This window comes from Littorina saxatilis, linkage group LG12, assembly GCF_037325665.1.
Source record: "Littorina saxatilis isolate snail1 linkage group LG12, US_GU_Lsax_2.0, whole genome shotgun sequence".
Lineage (NCBI taxonomy): Eukaryota > Metazoa > Mollusca > Gastropoda > Littorinimorpha > Littorinidae > Littorina > Littorina saxatilis.
The window spans coordinates 64,426,971-64,449,913 of NC_090256.1; the positions used below are offsets into that span (position 1 = coordinate 64,426,971).

The window sequence follows — 22,943 nt, forward strand, 5'->3', positions numbered from 1 at the left end:
ACCTGCTTGGTAACTTTCTCGTGCGCGTCGGTCCAAGTTCTGTGTCAGCACAGGTGTGTGTTTTGGTTGTACGCATATTGATTACTGCTCATTTGATACTTTAAGTTGTTTCTTATGTAGTTTTGGGGGAAAAGGAGCAGTGTCTATTTTGAGCTGTTCAAGTAGTTTTAGATTGATCCCATCAAACCGTCTAATCTTTTACTTGCTCAATGCGCTTTTATTAATGTTTTTTTCAGATGTTCTTTGTTATGTTGTCTCAAATTTCCCAACAAACTGTTTATTTAAATTTTGATATTTTTCTATTCCTTCTTTTTTTCATATTTTGTATAAACTCTTTTTCTGGTATCTACTTTTTAAGCAAACTTTTTGAGTGTTGAATTTTGAAGATCAGATTGCTAACAGAATGTTGTATTTTCCATGGCTTTTGAACACTGAAATCTTATTAGATGAAGGTGTATTATTGTTGTTACATTGCATGTTATCTTCTTCTTCTTCTTCTTGTTGTTGTCGTTCGCTGTTAAATTGCATGTTATAATGTGAATGATGCATGCAGCAAGTAGAAATAGTAGCTCATCAATGTTAGAACTTATTAATCTTGTTTTAGAACATTCATAGCATGAGTGTTCTTGATATCGTTTTGCCTGTGTAGACTTGTCTTAGCCATTTTTCATTTTATAGTTTCATGCTTTACTTTAACAGTTTAGCATTTCTGATTTTGATTCTTAGTTGTGGTGTTAATGTTTTGTTTTGGTTCAGTTGAGGGTGTATACTTGTTTCCCTTTTGATTTACGTTTTAATCCTGGGGTAGTTCTTTCTTTTGATACTTACGTGCAAGTGGATGAGAACCGTTTTCTTTAACGTGGGAAAAGTTGGCATGATTCACACAGCAGAACTATAACAGAAAGTATTTTCAGAAGAGTATTGTGTATACAGTCTGTTGTTCTTGACAGTGAAGGGATTTACTGTGAAGAGTCTGCACTCAATCAGTCCTATTTCATCGCAACTGTGTTTTACTATGTGTGCAATTGTGTTCCATGATATCAGTTTAGCCTTTGTCTGTTCGGAGTTTGAAACTTTTGCTTTGCACCTGTGAAATACCCACTGTCCTTTGTTCTCCCCTTTTTTCCCCTCCTTTTCCTGTCTTTTCTATTTATTTTTATTTGCAATTTTTTATTTTTTAAAACTTTTTATTATCTTACAATTGAGTAACATGCCTGACTCATTTATGCAGGTCTTTCGGACATCCCCACATCGTACAGCGTGCGGAATCCTGTGGTGACACACGACATGAAGGAGAAGATCAACGACCTCCAGTGTCGTATGCAGGAACTGCGCGTGGAGCTTCAGGGTCTGCGACGAATGGAGCAACTCAACCAGGAAGCCATGCGTGAAGCTTTTAGTGATACGCTCTGCAAGCTCAGGGTATGTGTCTGGGGGTTGGGAGATGTAGGTTTGATCATAGACCATTTATCCTGGACCGCCAACTAGCTCTCTCTCCGCTCTTTCTCTCTGTTACGAGGTAGCGCCTGTCGCATTTAGGAACCTACGCTTACATGGCCTTTCAGAAATTAGGGGGACGTCATATCCGTTGTCGATTGTAAACATGGACGAAGTTGCCGAGGTAAGTTCTGAGAATGCTAAAATAAACTCAGCAAAAGTGCAAATGGAACATGTTTTTCGATGAGTTTTGTTAAGTTTAGTTTGGAGTTCGAAGGGTCACGTGACGAGTTGGCGGTCCAGGCTATTAATTTGGTCTATGGTTTGATTTAGAGATGTTGGTGGAAGTAATGGGGTGTGTTCATGGTGGAGGTCTTTGTTGGGATGATTGTAGTGATGGGGGTGATGTTGTTGCGTGTTATTCTGAGTGCTGGTTGAAATACGGATCACAGAAATTTGATCAGTGGAGTTAGATCTGGCAGGTAATATTACCGCCAGAACTTTTCCTACAAGAATGATTTATTATTGTCATAATTATTCTTTGATAAGATATGCTGTAAATGAGAGACTATTTTGTATGGCCGTGGGAGCTAGGCTTTATTCTTGCATCTGATGGGTCTTTCTTCAGTCATTATTAATCAGCTATTTTTGTTCTGTAAATTTGAATAACGTATGCAGTGACGGAGATGATGACATTTCATTTGTTCTCTGTGGCCTGTTCTGTGTGCAGACTGTGATGGGTGCTGTGCCAGGGGCAGATAATCAGGTTATCAGACACCAGCGCCTGGAGATTAGCTCCCTTGCCGAGGCTTACTTACAGGACAAGACCAGGGTGGAGAAAGAGCTCAGGTAGGCTATCTGCAGGGGTGCCACTCTGCCGGTTACGGTCCGGAATGCCGGTTTTTAAAAATCCATTTCGCCGGCAATGCCGGTTTTTGAAAATTCGAAAAGCAACGATTTTTTTTTTACAGATCGCGTTCAACTTCCAATCCGACTTTTCTTTCGCACTCGGTTACATCCCCTGCCCGATCCACGTTTTTAAAACCGCAGGTTAGAGCGTGCTTTCACGGCTACTTCCTGCCTATTTCGATCAACACAAAGGAAAGCAACAGGCGATCGGTGAAGCGAGAAAATCGGAACAATGCCGTACCTTTCGAACCGTAAAGAAGACTGGAGGAGGTGGAGAAAGGAGTGAGGAATAAATGGCGATGGGAGTGGCTTCAAGAGAAGGACACGAACGACACAGCTTTTGGCACTTGGGTGAAAAAGATGGACAGTCCTGGTGTTGCATACTGCACTTACTGTATCAAGTCCTTCAAGTATGGCACCAGCGGGAAGAAGAAACTAAGGGAGCATACCCAACTTGCAGAGCATCAAAACAACATAAAGCATGGGTGAAACTCTTCCGTCTCAGGGCGGAAATCCGCCAAATGAAATTGGTCAAATAAGGAATTCCTTATTTTGAAAATCTTTAAAAAAAATAAAAAAATAAAGTGTTTTTTTTTTCAGCGATCCGATCCGTTTTTCCCCTAACACAGTGACCGGACATCGCTGAGTCTTTGTTTAACTGGGCGCGCGAATTATCAGACTACAGTTTGGCATTTGTTTCCATGTTTAATGTGCAAATTTGTGTGTTTGAGATACCAGGATAGGCCTACATTTACCCTTAAAAGCCTGATTTTTCGTTTTCTTCCGGGGGGCTTTGCCCCCCTGGGCCCCCTAGCAGGGCGTTGCCCCTGCACCACACCAGGGCCTGGCCCCTGGACCCCGGCCTCATTTTCCTTATTTTCAATTCTGATCAGTTTCACCCATGATAAAGTGTTTTTCAAGTTTTGACTAAATGTTTTAACGTAGAGGGGGGAATCGAGACAAGGGTCGTGGTGTGTGTGTGTGTGTGTGTGTGTGTGTGTGTGTGTGTAGTGCGATTCAAAGAAAACTACTGGACCGATCTTCATGAAACTTGACATGAGAGATCCTGAGTATGGTAACTCGAGACTTTTTTTTCTCATTTTTTGGATAAATGTTTTTGATGGCGTCATATCCGGCATTTTGTTAAAGTTGAGGCGGCACTGTCACACCCTCATTTTTCAATCAAATTGATTGAAATTTTGGCCAAGCAATCTTCGAGGAAGGCCGGACATTGGTATTGCATTTCAGTTTGGAGGCTTAAAAATTAATTAATGACTTTGGTCATTAAAAATCTAAAAATTGTATTTAAAATTAATTTGTTTATAAAACGATCCAAAAGTACTTTTATCTTATTCTTCATCATTTTCTGATTCCAAAAACATATAAATATGTTATATTCCAATTAAAAACAAGCTCTGAAAATTAAAAATTATGATTAAAATTGAATTTCCAAAATTGATTTAAAAACAATTTCATCTTATTCCTTGTCTGTTCCTGATTCCAAAAACATATAGATATGATATGTTTGGATTAAAAACACGTTCAGGGAGGTAAAAAGAATAGAGATATAGAAAAGCGTGTTATTCTCCTCAGCGCAACCGCTACCGCGCTTTTCTGGATTGTTAATTTCACTGCCTTTGCGACGAGCGGTGGACAGACGATGCTACGAGTGTACGGTCTTGCGGAAAAAATGCAATGCGTTCAGTTTCATTCTGTGAGTTCGACTGAACTTGACTAAATGTTGTATTTTCGCCTTTCGCGACTTGTTTTTTTTTTTTGGTAGGTAGGAATGTGTGACCTTGAAACAGTTGTGAGTGTAGTGTGACTGCTGGGTAAGTTTGCTTACATTAATAAATGTTAAAGGTTGATTTTTTAACATTCTCTTTTCTATGTAAAATGTACATTCAGATTGCAGGAGAGCCTTCAAAATCAGTTTTCATTTTAAATATTTCTTCAGCTTTGGGGGACGTTGCCCCCCTGCACCCCCCAAAGGGGCGCGCTGCCCCTGTCCCCCGCCAGGACCCCAGCTTTCAGGTTTTTCACAATTTCAGAGTGGCACCCCTGTATCTGTGTGTGTCTGTCAGTGTGTGCGCACGGCGTGATTCAAAACTGATTTTAATGCTTTCTAGGGAAAGGACATTGTAATGGACAGGTGGGAAATTTATAGGTGTCAGTCTTAATTGTAGCCAACCAGTAGTAAAAAAAAATTAGGGATGAATCTTACCTTTGTATGGGCTATATGTAAGTCCCTGTGCCATGTCTATCTTCAGTCTGTGTCATGTTGAGACCAGTGCATGTACATGCCGTTTCATGCGTACATTTGTTGCACAGGGTGAATGGTATTTTCAGCCTGTGTCATGTTGAGACCAGTGCATGTTTAGGCCGTTTCATGCGTACATTTGTTGGCTTTGGTGTGAGAAGAGTCTGATTCAGTGTTGATTCTGGCAGTGACCTTGAGCGGAGCGTGGACGAACTGAAGGAAGACGTCCTCAACAGAAAGTGTCGCATCAACGTCTCAGACGTGGAGGGTCTGGCGCTGATGCTGAGCAACATCACCAAGACGCTGGCTGACCAGAAAGGTGGGTTGAAGGTTAATGGCGAAGTGATGCACGTTGGTGTGAAAATAGTGGCAGAAACTCTAGGAACAGAGGAGAGTTTTAGATGTGAGGGGGTAATGGAGAAAGAGTAGAGTGGTACAGTCAAACCTGCCCCTGCGACCACCTCTCTAAAGTGACCACCTCTCTAAAGTGACGACCTTTCTTAAGTGACCACCTGCACACAACGGCCACCCCAACAAAATCCAAGATGACTTTTTTTCATCTCACCCTGAATTCACCTTTCTTCTTCTTCTTCTTCTGCGTTCTTGGGCTGAAACTCCCACGTACACTCATGTTTTTTGCACAAGTGGAATTTTACGTGTATGACCGTTTTTTACCCCGCCATTTAGGCAGCCATACGCCGTTTTCGGAGGAAGCATGCTGGGTATTTTCGTGTTTCTATAACCCACCGAACTCTGACATGGATTACAGGATCTTTTTCGTGCGCACTTGGTCTTGTGCTTGCGTGTACACACGGGGGTGTTCGGACACCGAGGAGAGTCTGCACACAAAGTTGACTCTGAGAAATAAATCTCTCGTCGAACGTGGGGACGACGAACTCACGCTGACAGCGGCCAACTGAATACAAATCCAGCGCGCTACAGATTGAGCTACATCCCCGCCCTAATTCACCTTTCAATAGCAACCACCTGTCTAGAACGACCGCGGTTGATCGGTCCCTTGGCTGGTGGCTACAGACAGGTTGGACTATCCCAGTCATTTCTGTCGAGAAACGGAACCCCCTGACAAGTGTATTTTGTGACATTCCCTCAGTGTTGCAAAAAACTAAGAGAATCAAAATGGTGCGAGGAAATGAATTGGGTAGCGATAGAGAGTGGAGTTATTTTGCATAACTTGTGTGTGTGTGTAATAATGCGGCTGGAATGCCAGCCGCATTATTTTAATTGTTTTATTTTAAGAGTCATAGTTAGAGATCGTGTCAGGAAGACCAGCTCTGTGAAGGTTTTTTCCCATTGTTAGTGCTGTAATGGTTATAGTGTTTACTCCAGATTGCTCACAAAATTACACTGTGTTATTTTTTTTCAGTGCGATTCCCACAGGTCCGTGACAATCTGAAAAGGGTGATGGCAGGGGAAGTGGAAATTGTTGTCAAGGAAGAAAAGTTAGTATCCTGTAACTTTTGCTGTCTGTTTCTGCGTTTCTCGCTTCATGTTTGCCTGTATGCCTTGCTTGCCTTGTTTGTCTGTCACAGAGAGAGAGAGAGAGAGAGAGAGAGAGAGAGAGAGAGAGAGAGAGAGAGAGAGAGAGAGAGAGAGAGAGAGAGAGAGAGAGAGAGAGAGAGAGAGAGAGAGAGAGAGAGAGAGAGAGAGAGAGAGAGAGAGAGAGAGAGAGAGAGAGAGAGAGAGAGAGATATCTGAAACTGGGTCTTGGTGTGTATAGGCAACACCAAGAGCCTTCCTATTCTTTGCAGGGCTGTGTGGTCAGGGTGTTGCACTTGTATAGGCTCTGTGCACTGCTCGGGTGGATGAATTATATGAATGTCAAAGTGATGGAAAATCTTTCTGACAGTATTGTTGTTTTAATCTTTTCTGTTTGCAGGTTCCTGAAAGACGAGCCCCTGCAAATAGACTCAGCTCTGAAACGATGCAAGAATCTCACAAGTACTCTGTACACTCTCAAAAGGTAATGATCACAGGTACTTTGTATACATTCAGATGGTAATTCTTCACCGGAAACAAGCCAAAAATAAAGTCTCTTAGAGCACATTTCGTATCCTGCTGTGCTCCTTTGCTGCGTGCGTGCAAGGTTTCATTAGCTCTGTAAAAAAACCAACTTTATGAGAAATTTTAAAAAAACCACTGTTTAAACCAAACATCAAGTTGATGTTTACATGCACTATTTGCCGTCACTTGTTCATTACAGTATGAACATAATCTGTTATGCATGGACCTGTTGATACAATTCATAAAGCGGGAGTTGTTGCTTGTATTTCTTGGACAGTGTTTGTAAACAATTTTTAGTGATTATTTGAATAAGCAAATTGTATTTAAGAATAAAAATAAGAATACTTTATTATCTCATAGAGAAATTCAGGGGTGGTACATAACAATAATACAAACAAGACATTGATTTTACATGAAACATATAGCACTATATAACAGGGCAGGTTATAGAAACACCTCCCACATACCTCTCTGGACATTCCTTGCCTTGTTCTTACGCATTCAGACATGAACACATCCATGTCTCACTTACACATCGCACACATGGACATTCGTATACGCTCAACTTACCCATTCACACATGGACATTCGACCACGCTCCACTTACACATTCTTGTACGCTCCACTTACACATTCACACATGGGCATTCTTATATGCTCCACTCCCACATGGACATTCGACTAGGCCCACTTACACGTTCACCCATGGACATCTTTAAAGCACTGCGCTTACATATTCTCGCACACCTACGCGTATAACGAACTATGGCTAAACATCATTGCAAAATATCATAGCATACAATATATCACAGAAAATATACGGTTGTACATAAAACCAATACATACATGTACATTACTACTGATTGCACTGGCAGAAGAGGGGCTGAGTCGGTTATGTGGATGTGTTTACATGTTGCTCATTCTCTCTCGCTCACAATGAAACACCCACATCCAGTAGCATTGTACTGTGTGAACGCATATGAAAACCTTTACCTGAGTGTTCCTGTTAAACAATCCTGATGTGAGTAAAATATTTTTATTTTCAATGTCTTTTTTTTTTCCAAGTTTGCCATGCACATAATTGTGGGGCTTTTAAACAATAAACATGCATCTTTCAGTACATAGAAGTTGTCATTCATTCTGTTTGTTGTTAATCAGGTTGGCGGCTGTGCAAGACACAAGGCCGCCTCAGATCCCAACCGTAGCAATGGAGTCCAAGGAGGTGGGGGACCATGAGAAAATGGCCATTCTGGAGAGCATCCGTGCCATGGTACCGGACCACGACAATCGGCTGGAGAAGCTGGAGGTGGGTTGTTGTATTTGATATAGCTTGTAAAGCCTGATATTTATTGGACAAAAGTCGACTTTGCAGAGCTCGCTGCAGGAAGCTTTGGTACTGACTTTGCAAAGTCAACTTGGGGCTGAATAAAAGGCCTTTAAGTTATGAGAGAGAGGGGATGTTCTCTGATTTAAAGTGCATCTTTCATTGTTTCTCTTTTTGGGGGTGTTGTTTTTTGTAGCTGTCACTATTCTTATTTCCACCCTTTTTGTGAGTGGTAAGGCGTCCGCCTCGTGATCGGGAGGTCGTGGGTTCGAACCCCGGCCGGGTCATACCTAAGACTTTAAAATTGGCAATCTAGTGGCTGCTCCGCCTGGCGTCTGGCATTATGGGGTTAGTGCTAGGACTGGTTGGTCCGGTGTCAGAATAATGTGACTGGGTGAGACATGAAGCCTGTGCTGCGACTTCTGTCTTGTGTGTGGCGCACGTTATATGTCAAAGCAGCACCGCCCTGATATGACCCTTCGTGGTCGGCTGGGCGTTAAGCAAACAAACAAACAAACAAAAACCCTTTTTGTGTGTGCACATAACTTGTGGAACATTTGTGCTTTTTGTGTGTGTGCTTAACTCGCTCTTTCAGTGTGATTGGTTCTGAAATGTGTGTCAAAATACTTGTTTATGATTCAGCATGTGTAAACAATACCAGGAAAATTATGGTGTAAGGAGTAATGCTAGTGCTGGTTGTTGAGTTCTTTCTCAATTTCTTTAATTGCTTTGAGGTAATAGCATTGTGTGAAACCTGTAGCTTCCAGAGCATGTCTTGAGAAAGTTCTTATACAAGGCTTTCTACATTTTTATCCGCAGGCTGCTGATGCCTCAAGAGAACGGAAGAAGAAGATTGTGACGCAGCAAGAGTCACTGAGGTTTACCAAGACCCTCCAGACAGCCACCAAGTCGCTCAAACCCGCTGACACCCAGACCTCTTCAGGCAAGGCTAAAAGTGACAGTGAAACAGACTGTAAGAAATCTGCTGCTGGATCAGAATGGGACAACAGAAAAACAGAGCCGCCAGAAATCCCGGCCAAACCAGCCAGGTTGATGTCAGCCAGTGAGGTGAAGAAGTTGGAGGCTGGTGGTGGTAGCGGTCACGGTGGATCTGAACTGGCAACATCTCACCCTCTGTCGCCTGTCTCCCACACCGTCACCGTCACAAGCCAGATTTCCGACAGCGGGGACAAGAAAGTGACATCCGAAGACGTGTCATCGCATCGCAGTTCTGCGCGGTCAGCCTTTTTCAGTTCTATGCAGTCCCCTCCCACTTCTCCCATGTCCAAATCGGACGGTAGCAAGACCTCCAGCAAGCTCCCTTCAGCGAGCAAGGCAGGTGGTGGCAGTTCCTCAGGGCCTACGTCATCCACAGCATCATCATCGTCATCGTCCATCAGTCCCTCCCACAGCAAGCAAGCCTCGGGTGTCTACTTCCAAGCCCTGTCGCCGACCAAGTCGCGCTCAGCATTCAGCAGCATCCCTCTGCCCAGCAAACCCTCAGCTGCTGCAGACAAAGACGATTGTGCTGACAAAGGGAGGAAAGTGCCTCCCCCTCCCCCGCCCAGAAAAAGCAGTGCAAAATACCCCCTGGGCCTCACGTCCTCCTCCCTTTCCCCCAATGCTAACGGCGGTGTGGAGACCTCTCAAGTGCGGCGGAACAGCGGTGACAGATCGGCTGACACTCGCAGCAAAGTCACCAGCCCCAAGTCCCCAACGGCTTCCGGCCCACTGTCGTCTTCCACCCCCAAGCCGGTCACGCCGCAAAAGCCGGCAATGAGCAAGTTCCAGAAGGACCTGGCTGCAGGGATCTACTCCAACCTGAACCGCCCTGACTTGCAGAACCAGAAGATGACCCCTGACAGACTGCTGACCACCATGGTCTCCCCACCCCCTGCTGCCGTCACCACCAACAGGTAGGCTTGTTTGGAGATAGTCTTGGCGCTTTAAGAACGACATTGATTAATGAATGGAATGTTTGATAAAGTACACTACAGAAAATCACCAGATTGTCAAACGTTGCGTCTTTAAAGTGAACAGACAACATACACCACAGACACATGAAATCATGGGGATTCTACAGAATAAAAACTGTTCAAATAGATGAGAATATTTTGTTGTGCCTTAGATTGATTTTTGGCAGACATGATAGTTATTTTCAGTTTTAAATGGGGGTCAAATCGTCAAGTTCTACAGCTTGTCAAAGGCAGTAGTAACCATTTATCACTGTTACATTTGAGTTGAACAAAGTCATAATTGATAATCATACGAAAGTGTTACAATTTAGTTGAACAAAGTAATATCATTTCGATTTTAAGAAGAGCAGCTGTGTGTATTGAGATGAAAGAGAGGGAGTGTTTTAACACATTTACCTTCCTGCAGAGAGACAAGACAAGACGAGACAAAATCTTTATTATCGAGGGTAATAGACAAGCAAGAATATTGAGAGAGGGGGAGAGAGGGGAATAAGGGGAGAGAGAGGGGGACAAAGGGGGGGGGGGGGGGGGGGGGGGACTGGGGGGGAGAGAGAGAACCATAATGTGTTGCTTGGCAGACACTCACTGACGTGTGTGGTTCAGGGCGTTACCTACTGTTTCAGCCAAGACCCACAGGACGAGGCCGACCTGAGTGGCAGCGAGAGCACCGGGTCCAGCACCAGTCTCGACTCCCAGCAAGGCGTGGCCCTCCTTCGCTCAAACTCTTCCGCCCTCGCAGCCAATCGTGGCCCCAAACCCCACCCCCCACAGCGACACTCCAGCCTCAGCGCCAAGGGGTCGTCGTCAGAAGACTCCGGCACCAAAACCAAGACTCAGATGCTGCAGGAACGCGTGAGGAAATCGCAGGAGGCAGGCAAATCTAGCGCCTTTCCTCAGGTCAACGGGTTGAACGGCGCCAAAAACGGACACAAAACGTGACGTCCATGATTTTGACTGAAGGGTTACATTCTGCGAAGTCTGGAATACTTGGTGCTGGCTGTATACAGTGAGGAAAGGTTGAGTTTGCATTGTGACAGCAGTGCTTTGCTTTGCTGTGGAGGTGTGTTTCTACTGCTGATACCTGCTGAAGACATGAGAATCTGCAACAATGAGCTGACACAGAGAGACTACAGCACTGAGATGGATGGATGTTACTGTACAAGTTGAAATACTTACTGTGTTGTAAGTTAAAGTCCACCTGTGAAGTGACTGTTGAAAAGCAAAGCGCCAAGAAATAGTGAGAGGAGGAGAACAAGTTCTGACTGGCGCGCTGTGGGAGAATATATACACGTAATAGCCAGGTTTACTGTGTACTGTACAATGCCTTGAAAGTCAAAATGTTGGCACAGTCGAGTTGTGGTGGAATGAGAAATTAAACTGCTAGGCCTAATTGTTCCACTAGGTGCTTGACAAGACTGAAAGTATAGCTCACTGCACGTGGAGCAAATTGACAAATACCAGTCAATTAGCAGGTGTGTTTTTTGTCAGCACGAAGAATGACACAAAAGACTGGCTAACCTGAGCAATACTGAGGAATCGTCAATATTCCTTGAAACAGAAGATATAATCATGTATGTATCTATAAATATTTGCTGACTGTGAATCAATCAACCCCCCTCCCCCCCCTATTGATAAAATAAACTGTCTCTACACAATAAAACATACATTGACTGAAACGAATCGCCCCAGATGAATATCTATGCGTGTTTTTGTGGTTTTAATATCATAAAGTTGCTCTAACACTTACAAAACCTCAGTTGTAACATCTCTGTTGAGACGGAACCATTGTATTCCTCCTTAAGCCTTGTGGCACTTGTGTTGCAAGGAGAGCGAGTTGTCACTTCACTGTTCTTTGTTGTACATATTTTGTTCTTTCTGTTGGAAACAGTTTGATAAAGCTTTCTGTGTGGTGTGATAATTGATAAATAGAAGAATTGAATCTTGTTGAAAATGGTTTCTGTTTTTTTGTTTGTTCCTGTTTCACTTTTTAAAAAAACTTTTCTGTTTGTTTTTTTGTTTCTTTCTTATTTAAATTGATTTTTGTTTGTCCTGTGAATATATGGGTTGTGATCAGGATTTTGACCAGGTTGTGACCATTATTGTTAATTTTTGGGATGGCACTTTTGAGTCCTGCAGTAAGGCATGATGTAAATTGCTTACAATGGGTCTTTGGAACTTCAAAGGCCAGTTGCAGCAGATTTCACCCTTTTAAATTTCAAAGCTCGATTGTTGCACTTTGTTTGCCTTATTCGAAAGGGCAAAACAGATATTTTTGTGTGGTGGAGAGTTACTGACAACTATATCGGTATCGTTTTCCCGCCTTGAAATTGTACATTAAAATGGTCAGGAAGAGTAACCATCGAAACAGTAACCAAGGAAATGGCAGAATAGTGTGGGAATATATTGTTTGTGCATTTGTTAGTGATAATGCAAAGGTGAACAGGATTTTTTCCTTTTGAAATTAATCTGGAGAGTCTGTCTTTTAATATTATTTTTGTGGTTTTTCTTTTTACTTGATTTATGCTTAATCAAGAAAAACAGAATAGAGTGGAGATTGGCTTGTATGATTACCAGAAACTTTACACCAGAATAATGTCAGTACATAACAAACCTGTATGAGTCATTGTCGTCAATTCTTCAATTGTCATCCTTTTGTTTTATGTTGATGGCATTTTCAAGATAAGTGGTTGTGAAACAGTGTACTTAATCGGTGCAAATGGTCTCCCTTTTTGACAGACATTTTTGTTCTTTTTGTTAAGCATTGTGTATATGAGGAAGGAAAAAAAAATATATATATGATCATGTGGATACAGTACAAGCTGAATGAGAGAGGTAAAACAGATGATACTTTAGTGGCACATAGATTTTTCTTATCGTATGGTGCATGAATCTATAGGCAGGCCATTTATGCATAACACTCCTTTGCTGTAAATCAAAGCACTTTCTTTTATGTTGTCACATGTTTTGAGAAAACAAAATCATGCAAACATGACCTATAAATTCAGTTCTTATAAGATATACAATTCTATTTGTTCAGAAGTGAAATAAAAACAGTATATTCTGACTTTCAACTGCTGTGAGCATACTAAAACCATTCTTGGCACAGAGCAGCATATTGTTTTGGGCTGGCCAGTCTTCTAACAGCGGACTTTTGTGCAATATGACTACATTATAGTGTTAATATATCAAAGCAGAAAAACCTGTTTCAATTTTTTTACATTCTGTCATTGAAACTTGTGAGTGTACACTCCATTTCATCTCTTTGTAAACTATACTTGTTAAACTGGGGGATTATGTTTTGAAGAAGAGGTATTTAAAGTTAAGACTTTTATACATGATAGTTAATCAATTCTGTCCGGTCAACAGAGGATTAGTGTATTTCAGGTGTAAAACTTGAGGACAGGATATCATAAGAATGTATTGTACAGTCAAGAAAGGACTATTATTGAGAAACTAATGAAGATAGTTACCAACTCCTAAAAAATGACACTGAACGGATTCAAGGTACAGTCAAACCAGCCAATAACAACCCTAAAGGATTCCCGACAAATTCTTTCCTGTCTAATTTACCTTTCTGAGCACCCGTCTAGAAGGATTGCGTTTGGTCGTATGAGCGGTTATCATTAAAGACGGGTTTGACTGTACCTTGAATCCGTTCAGTGTCATTTTTTAGGGGTCAACATATGCAAGACTGTTCTGCGGCTTCACTTTGGCATCTGATCAACATGTATTCTGAGCAGCCAAATAAAAAGAAACTTTAGATGAGGTTTGTATTTGCTTGAAAATGTCGAGATTGAGTGTGCGTATTCTCTCTATCTTCTTCAGCGTTCCAGAATTGTGCTTAAGGATCTTTTCCGTGCGCACTTGGTCTTGTGCTTGCTTGCATAAGTAACCTGGGAGATCAGAAAAATCTCCACCAGACAACTGGGATGCGCCCGTCATTCTCTCCATCAAACACTGATGTTATTTTTTCCAGAATTTTATTCCAAAAACATGATTCAAGATCAATTTGACCATCTCCACCCAGTGTTTGATACATACACACCTCCATATTCAATTCAATTTATCTATAAAGTATACAAGGCAGATATATTTCTGAAACATTTTTTTTTTCATACATAAATTACATTCAAAGTCTTTTGAAGACAGTGAAATCATACTGACTGCTATACTTTAATGCTTTAGGTGGGTTTTTTCCTTCTAACAAATACTGAAATCAAAACCTTACACAGAATTCATTAAGTGGTCAAAACAATTGAACATTTTGAAGTTGCCAGTTGCACTGATTTGTTTCAGTGTCAGGCGCATAATTCTAACAAGTTTCCTTTTCACAATGTACAGTTTTACAGAACAAACAGAAACCCCCAAAACTCAGTTCTGAAAAGGGAATCACAGTATCTGTATAAATTGTCAACGTTGCAGATTGCCTAAATGCTAAGCCAGTACAAGTCATTCTGCCCTGCAAAAGCATTTTTCTGAACTATCTAAATTCTGCCTCCAGCAATCGCCCATAATGTCAAAATGATTGTCTCAGACTCCGATTCACTTACGTAACAGCACGAATACTTCCTTTGTCTTAAAGGCATAGGTTGCATATTCTTTGTCCTAAATAACCGATTAAAAAAAGAAGACAAGTTTCACATACACTTGAAAGAACTGAAGCATCATCGAGTTACTTTCTACATGTTAAAATTTTGGTCATGACCAATCAGTACAATTATCACTTATAATTTTTTTAAGAACAAAGAAAAACAGTAGTTTTTAACCTGTTCTAAAATCCAAAGCTACTGCAGGGTATTACAAAACTAAACATAATAAAACCATTAAATTTTGCGTTATATGGCTCGTTTGAAAGAATTTTTTTTCTTACACTGCCACAGTCTCAACCAAAAGCCAGCGTCAGATCAAGACAGCAACTATGGATGATTTAATTCTTAATATATATAATCTTCAATGATTAACATTGAAGTACAGTGTTATGGCAAACTTATCTGTGAGTACAGCACGCAAGCTATCATCATGAAAGATACAGGTATGAAAAAAAGTAGTATGATGTAATACACTCTATGCAAATCTGGATTTTTATGAGAAGTAATTGTATTCATGGGCGTCATGAACATTTTCTGTGTGACTGAATTTCTTTTCCACCAGAGACGATGAGAACAGGGTGTTTTGTTTTCACAACCAATATACAGCTAACCCAATGTTGAAAAGATAATGAACCATTTACAGGACTCCATGTAGTTTGCAAGACTGAAAATGCTAGAAGTAAACAAATAATCCGACTGGTGAATTGCAGTACACTGAAATCATACACAACGCTCTCAACCATTCACGCCAAATTAGTTCCCAACATACATCATACAATGTCTCCTTTTAATATGACTGTATAAAACGTCTTGCACATATAAACTTCACAAATTTATCATAAACTTCACCTTGAGATCCATTCGATCCTACAGCAGCACAGACGTAAGTCATATTTGAATTCTGTCAGTTACTCCGTCTTAATATATATATGCACTTTCCATACCATATAGTAGTCATACACATATATACACAATTCAGCGTTTTCCTTGACTCCTATACTGAAATCGTAACGTAACGACACAAAACATAAACTCGGCACAGACTTGCAATATGCTTCAGCTTGGTGAAAAAAAGGCTCCAGAACACAGCTGAATGCTTAGCAAAATTTGTGCACCTTATACTTGCAGACTAATTTTGTTTGTTTGTAACTGTCTCGGGCAATCTATGGATTTTCCTTTTTCCTCCCCAAAATAGATGTTCTTTGTCAGCGAGGGACTGGGACATATCCCTTGGGGTGTTGGGGCATTTCAAAAAGGCGGAAGATTGCGGCTACTTCACGCCCTAAAATGCAAGATCAATGATTGCACACAAAGTCAGATTGAAGTCCAGCTTCTCTTTTTGCTTTACTTTAAAAAAAACACAACCAATTCTATAGTTACTTTCTTTCTGTTGACAGACAGGGGATAAACACAGCCATTGATTTCAGACAACCTCAGATTTTGATTGATTATTTTCCTCAGAACTGAATCATCTTGAGGTACAGCAGATTAAGGTACACTAAAATATACAAAGACTTTGTTTTTCTTCTCCAAGGATAATTCACCTCAAGCACTTAATTGACAGAAACTGGTCTTTCCTAAATGCAAGTCCGGCTAAGAAGCAGCAAGAGTAAGCAAAAATGAGCACACATAATACATGGCACTCATCCAGCATTTGGTAAATCACTATGACTTACTTGACTTATTCCTGTAGACTCCCTGTGGAGCATAATCGCTATACGCCAACACAATTTCTGACATCTTGCAGCGTTTGTGTAAAAATACAAAAGACTTAACTGTTGTTTTTTCTTCCTGTTTCTCAATCTGTTTTATGCGTCCAATACCTTAAATCTATCAGCAGACACCAACACATGAGCAGCAAATGAGCGCTCATCTCGATGCACTGTGAAATGCCACAGAATGATGCGTGGGGTTACAGTCTGAGTCGGCAACTAGGACCCTTCTCCAACTTTTTCAATTATCCTTCTCATCCACATCCAGGCCTTTTACCGTAATCCTTCTCATACACATTCAGGCCTTTTACCGTAATCCTTCTCATCCACATTCAGGCCTTTTACCGTAATCCTTCTCATCCACATTCAGGCCTTTTACCGTAATCCTTCTCATCCACATTCAGGCCTTTTACCGTAATCCTTCTCATCCACATTCAGGCCTTTTACCGTAATCCTTCTCATCCACATTCAGGCCTTTTACCGTAATCCTTCTCATCCACATTCAGGCCTTTTACCGTAATCCTTCTCATCCACATTCAGGCCTTTTACCGTAATCCTTCTCATCCACATTCAGGCCTTTTACCGTAATCCTTCTCATCCACATTCAGGCCTTTTACCGTAATCCTTCTCATCCACATCCAGGCCTTTTACCGTAATCCTTCTCATACACACAAAAAAATGACGTTCATCATCAAGCAAGAATCGCCCACTCCAACAAGACAGTAGAATCCACGAGACACACAAACACCTCACGCACTTTGGCTCCACATAATGTCAGCCAGCCATAATGTCCAGGCCTCTCCTCCACAAAGAAAGCCTTTGAGCCTTCACAGTAAGAATCCCAGTCGTCACAATAGCAGTCCTAGCCTTCACAATAGCAGTCCAAGCCTTCACAATAGCAGTCGGAGCCATCACAAACCGAGTCTCAGCCTTCACAAAGACAGAATTTTGCCAGATGCCCTGTTCACTCGCCAATCGCTATATCATAACAGCAGCTAGAAGAGGAAGTCCGCAACCAATGTCATAGTAGGACACGGTACTACGCTGGCAGTTGATGGAAGAACAAAGGTGCGGCACCTCCATTGCCGTTGACTCTGGTTTGTGTGGTGTACATGTAGCAGTCATCTTTCATTCAAAGTGTGGCCCGGCGGAACCAATCAGGACACGGACTCGCTGGCGGTGGTGGAGGTTGTGGGTGTGGAGATGGGCTGTGATGACGGTGCTGCTGAAGCCACCGGTGCGTCTCCACCACTGTCCTTCTCTGATACGACTGTCAAAAACAAAGAACAGTGATGCTCATCATGATGTGTACAACAAACACAGAACAGGTCAACAGTGATAATACAAAAGAGAGAGAAACAAGGAGAGAGAAAGTGTGTGTGTGTAAAGAAATATTTGGGAGGAAAATTCTGCATCAGCACACACACACACAATTATTGAGTGTCAATAACCTACCACAAAAGAGTAATGGGTTTAACCAGAGAGCACAACGCGAATGTTTTAGAGCAAATATTCTCGAAGTATTGGAAATGAAATTGGCAACAGGTCAAACTCACTTGTTAGTACTTCATTCGACAGATTTCTTCATCAAAAACACCATGCACTGTGTTTTAGACTTTACTGGACTGCAAGGATGGCCGGTTTGTGTGAAAGCCAAGATTTCAACAGGTCAAGAAATACAGTCAACCACCCAAGCCAAAGTGGTCGTTACAGACAGGTGGTCTATATGGAAAGGTGAATTATAGAGAGAAAATTGGGCATGCCTTTGGATGGATGTTTTGAAAAGGCAGTCACAACTGAGAGGTGGTGGCTGGGGCAGGTTCAACTGTACCAGTTTTGATAATGGCCAGTGCGGTGACTGACTCACGAGTGGTAAAAGGGGAGAGAACTTACTCATGGGGCGCAGGATGATGTAGTGCAGCAGATCCGACAGCGACACAACGCCCTTGACCTTCTTGTCCTGGTCCACCACCACCAGTCTGTGCACCTGCACACACATGGCAACGATTCCCATCATGATCTCACATGGCAACCATCCCTATCATTATCTCACATGGCAACGATCCCCATCATCTTACATGGCAACCATCCCTATCATGATCTCACATGGCAACCATCCCCATCATGATCTCACATGGCAACCATCCTCATCCTGATCTCACATGGCAACAATCCCCATCCTGATCTCACATGGCAACCATCCCCATCATGATCTCACATGGCAACCATCCCCATCATCATGATCTCACATGGCAACCATCCCCATCATGATCTCACATGGCAACCATCACCATCATATCTCACATGGCAACAATCCCCCATCATTATCTCGCATGGCAACAACCGCCATCACTATCTCGCATAACAATCCCCATCTCACATGGCAACAACCGCCTACATTATCTTGTATGCCAACAACCGCCATCACTATCTCACACAGCAACAATTGCCATCATCATCTCACATGACAATTGCCTATCACTATTGCAACAATCCCCCCTTCACCATCTCACAAGCCAACAATCGCCATCATCTCTCTGTTTCTACATGCTGGACACATGGCAACAACCGCCATCACTATCTGTGTTTCTCTATCTTTAACATTTCTGTCAATACACTTAGGATACATTTTCTTGTTTTGTTGTTGCATCAGTATCTGGACAGTATGTGTCTATGCATGCTTAACATTCCTATAAACACTGGACACAAAATATTCGTTTCTTGTCATTTGACCCTAATACAAAATCTACTATTATCTCCCCTGGACTAGCAAGCTCTTGGTTGCCTGGTCTGACACTTCAAGTCTACGTTGTATGTGGAGTCCTCTTTCAGGACCAGCCAAAATGTGATAATGATTACCATTGAAGTACAGTGTTATGGCAAACTTCTTTGTGAGTACAGCATGCAAGCTATCATCATGAAAGATACAGGTATGAAAAAAAGTAGTATGATGTAATACACTATGCAATTCTGGATTTTTACGAGAAGTAATTGTGATATAATCACGGTTTACTAGAGAGGGAGGGAATCTTAAGACGGAGGTGCATTTACACTGACATAGGTTCTATACAGAAAGTCTGAGACAAGATCTTAACCGCGAGGTCTTGAAGGGGATTCGACTGTACCATACAACAGTGCCAGGCTCGCTGGCAGGATCATTTCTAAGGGTGCAGCACTTACCTCTGCTTTCACAATGTTATCCATCACATCCTCTAGCCTGTCATCACCCCGACACGATGCAACACCCTCATAGTTCTGAAAACAACAAACACTCATGGTTAGAATCATGTCGTGTCTCTATAGACCGCAGTCTCAACTGAATAGTTAATCTGCAATGAAAGCATGCTTTTTAATCAAAGTTGTTTTAAAGGTGTTGACTTGATGCACTCTTCAGGTAACCTGACTAAATAAATAAATAACAAAACTATGAGCTTAGGAAACATTATATGGGCGATTCCGAACTAAGACTGAACAGGTATAAGACATAAAAAGGTCTAAATACAGCAGCAGCAGAAGGTTGAACTTGCAGAAAGCACAATTCACTTTACTATCATTATTTGTATGTTAACATTTGCCCTAACTGTACTTTAGAAACATTTCAATGCTTGTAATTACTCAAGACATCTAGGCCTGTGTATGTTCCAAATGAACCAAATAAAATCAATGTGTAAACTAAAAACATGACACAAGCTTAAACTGCTGAATTATTAAAAAAAATATCAGTTATTTGTGAAAGATGCTGATAACAATGATTTCACATGCACATTACTGATAAAAAAAAACCAACACACATTCCAACTTGGTGTTTAGAATAACGACTAACAAGAAGTTCAGCCTGAAAGAAATGGTCAAAGTCAGTGATCCGGAACAAGGGTAAACATGAATGGGCAGTGTCATATTAAAACATGAATAATGTGCAAGAAAGGAAGACGATCATGACAGGTATGCCACATATCTCCCATGTAAAACCAAAATGGTGAGTGCTAATGACGAGAAACTGGAAGTTAGGTGAAAATGTGGGAAGTCGGGACGAGTGCAGGAAACCATACCATCTTAATGGCAACAGTGCAATACAGTGAAAGCAAAGAGAAACCGTTCGGTCGGGGCGAGGTTGAGCTCTGTCCATGCTTTTGGTGGGTGAACTACAGAAAGCCTTGGATGAGGGTTTTGTCAAGGATGGTCTGCGGGTGTCTGGTTCTGCTCCAACCGGCTGAGGGTGTCCAATTCTTGTATCCGTTACAGATCGTTTGGCTTTGAAAGGGTTTGTCAGAACTTTAAATGCGGTTTCTGCTGAACTTGGGAGCTTCGTTGCCTTCAAAGGACCCGCAGAGCTACTGTCGCATGAAGACCGCTTATCATCAGTCGACTTGCCTGAAAAGTGAGGTAGTGCCTTGAGGACATTCTTCACTGCTGGACTGGCCCGGGAAGGGCTGGTTGGTTTTGATCCTGAAGATTTGCTGACTGAAGCATCGGTTTCTCCCCCTGTTCCTGACAGTTTAGTCTTTCCTTTTTCTTCATGGCTGGCAGAGCCCTTTGGAGCCATCTTACTTGAAAGGCTAGAGATTGCCTTGGTCAAAACTTCTGAAAAATGACTGTGTCGTTTTGTCGGGGACTTTGCTGAAGTTTTGACGAGTGCCCCATCTGAAGAAGTTGGCTGTGTTGCTCCTCCTTTTCTGTGTATGAACTCTCCTTGCGCCGAGGTGCCTGATGAATCTCTACGAACAGACTCTGAAGAAGATTCCAGCAATCTATCCTTGGCTGTCCAGCTGCCTTTCACTGCTGTTAAGCTGCTTTGAGAAGAATCTTTGGACGCTTTGCCCACTGAAGTGGGAGAACTATTTGTGGGTACCTGTCCACATGCCCCCACGGTATTTTGAGGTTGCACCGTCTCAATCGAACATGCAGCAGCTTCCCCCACGGTGTTTTGAAGTTGCACTGTCTCAATTAAAAGTGCAGCAGCTTCTGTGAGTTTTTCGTAGCCTGGATTAAATTCTGTTCCAGAGGAGATTGTAGATCTTCTTTGATGATCTAGTTGAAGTTCTGATTGTTGAGGTTGGTCGACCAACTTTCCTGCTTCAACCACCAAGTCACTTATCTGGTGATGAGGCTTGGAAGGACTCTGATAACAGAGTGGAGAGGGACAGAGAAAAGGGAACTGAATTGCTTTCACTTAATTTATTCAAGTAGGAGAGAGATGGTGAACTGAATACACCACTAGAGACACGACACCCAACAAAAAGAAACTTTGAAAGTTCTGAGACTTCTATGAAAACATGAGGTTCATGACAGAAAATAGGTCAGTTTTAGATGCTAAGAAGTGATGAAGCTACTGTTACACAAAGCAATAACATCAAATAATGACGGTCAATGTTTTCCCCCCTTTTTCCCCATTAAATGACAGCCGTTTCTAGCACTTTGACCATTCCCAACTGTGAAAACTTGCATGTCAATGTACTCAGCACGAGGTTGTTATCTCCCCCGTCTTAATGTTCTCTTCCATCTGGCCACTGTAATAATATCAAGACTATTTGTGAGTTGGTAGGAATCAACTGAAAGGTACTTACATCAGCAGCAGATCTGTGCCGAAGAGCCTCTGCCACGGTAATGTCTAGGTTGTTGTAGGTCTTCTCTGCTGCCAGGTTCTGAAACGAACCCAACACAATGCAAAATAAACCACAAGTAAATATAATTACAATACTGCAAACTGGGATTTGACTCTTCTTTGAGTTTTTTTCAGAGTAAAATCCTTGTCAGATAAGATGAAAAAAAAAAAAAAAATCTTTTACCATATCAAGAAATCATACTCAAACAGTCATACTGCATCAGATTCAATTGTCAACAATAGAAACAGGGTGACAATACCCAAAACAAAAGTGAACATTCAACAGGTAACCTCTTCAGCTAAGTCCAATGCCTGAAATACAGAAATAGTCATTACCTACAATGACACAGACAAAGTGTGTACTTACAATGACGTCAAATTTGGCGTAGATGTCACACAGCTGGCCGTTTTCATCGAGGACGGGGAGGGCAGAGATGCGATGATCCACAAACAGGTTGAGGGCCTCGATCAACCTCATGGTTTTGGAGGCCTGGGACAGAGAGGCAATTGAAATGAGAAATACATGTTTGGAAGCATGTTTTTTTCAGTCGCAGAGAACAAAATTTAAGTGTGGAGTGAGTAATAAATATACGCATGAATGAGTTATCCACTTTTGACACTCATTTCTAGAAAGTACGGAACATGTTACAAAACCAGCTCGAAACAGCTAGCCTGCAATGTTATCTTTTGTTCTAGCAAATACAAATTGAGTATGATATATATGACACACAGTTAGCAGCTTAGCGGAAAGAATGCAAGAAGTAACTAAAACGATCAGACCAGCTTTGTACAAGGCTAAGTAAGGAGTAAGGGAAAAGGGGTTGGGGTGTGTCTTATTGTTTGTGGGGAAAGAGGCACTTTTGAGAAACTTAAGTTGGGGGGTGGGGGGTGGGGGGGGGAGAATAACAAAGAACACACATCTGGAAGCTGTACTTTCTAATTCAGCAACACCTCTGGCAAAATTGCTCTACTGGCAGCCATATTATCTCCCCTCCCTTGTGCCAGCAGTGATCATTTGCAGCCAACCCTCCTTGTGCTGACAACACTTTTTTTTGTCCTCTCTTCTTTTTTCCAACCAGCATGGCTAAAGGTCAGAAGAAATTCAAGCCACG

General features: G+C 41.9%; 2 protein-coding genes across 7 annotated transcripts in view; one reads left to right on the forward strand and one right to left on the reverse strand.

The window, feature by feature from the left end:
* The window catches only part of LOC138982536 (coiled-coil domain-containing protein CG32809-like), a 175,998-nt gene extending 161,435 nt beyond the window's left edge, over positions 1-14,563 (forward strand). For all 6 annotated transcript variants that reach the window (XM_070355845.1, XM_070355840.1, XM_070355843.1 and 3 more), the window contains 8 exons: positions 1,232-1,422; positions 2,168-2,286; positions 4,795-4,925; positions 5,991-6,066; positions 6,504-6,587; positions 7,787-7,934; positions 8,772-9,868; positions 10,552-14,563. In XM_070355845.1, the coding sequence (XP_070211946.1) occupies positions 1,232-1,422; positions 2,168-2,286; positions 4,795-4,925; positions 5,991-6,066; positions 6,504-6,587; positions 7,787-7,934; positions 8,772-9,868; positions 10,552-10,867 (2,162 nt within the window). In that variant the 3' untranslated portion in view covers positions 10,868-14,563. The remainder of the gene's footprint in view (positions 1-1,231; positions 1,423-2,167; positions 2,287-4,794; positions 4,926-5,990; positions 6,067-6,503; positions 6,588-7,786; positions 7,935-8,771; positions 9,869-10,551) is intronic.
* LOC138982539 (5'-AMP-activated protein kinase subunit gamma-2-like) overlaps positions 13,892-22,943 on the reverse strand; it is a gene marked incomplete in the record, with an annotated part of 298,415 nt that continues 289,363 nt past the window's right edge. Inside the window, 5 exon segments of the mRNA XM_070355850.1 lie at positions 13,892-17,499; positions 18,123-18,216; positions 19,410-19,484; positions 21,794-21,871; positions 22,199-22,321. Of these exon segments, the coding sequence (XP_070211951.1) occupies positions 17,387-17,499; positions 18,123-18,216; positions 19,410-19,484; positions 21,794-21,871; positions 22,199-22,321 (483 nt within the window).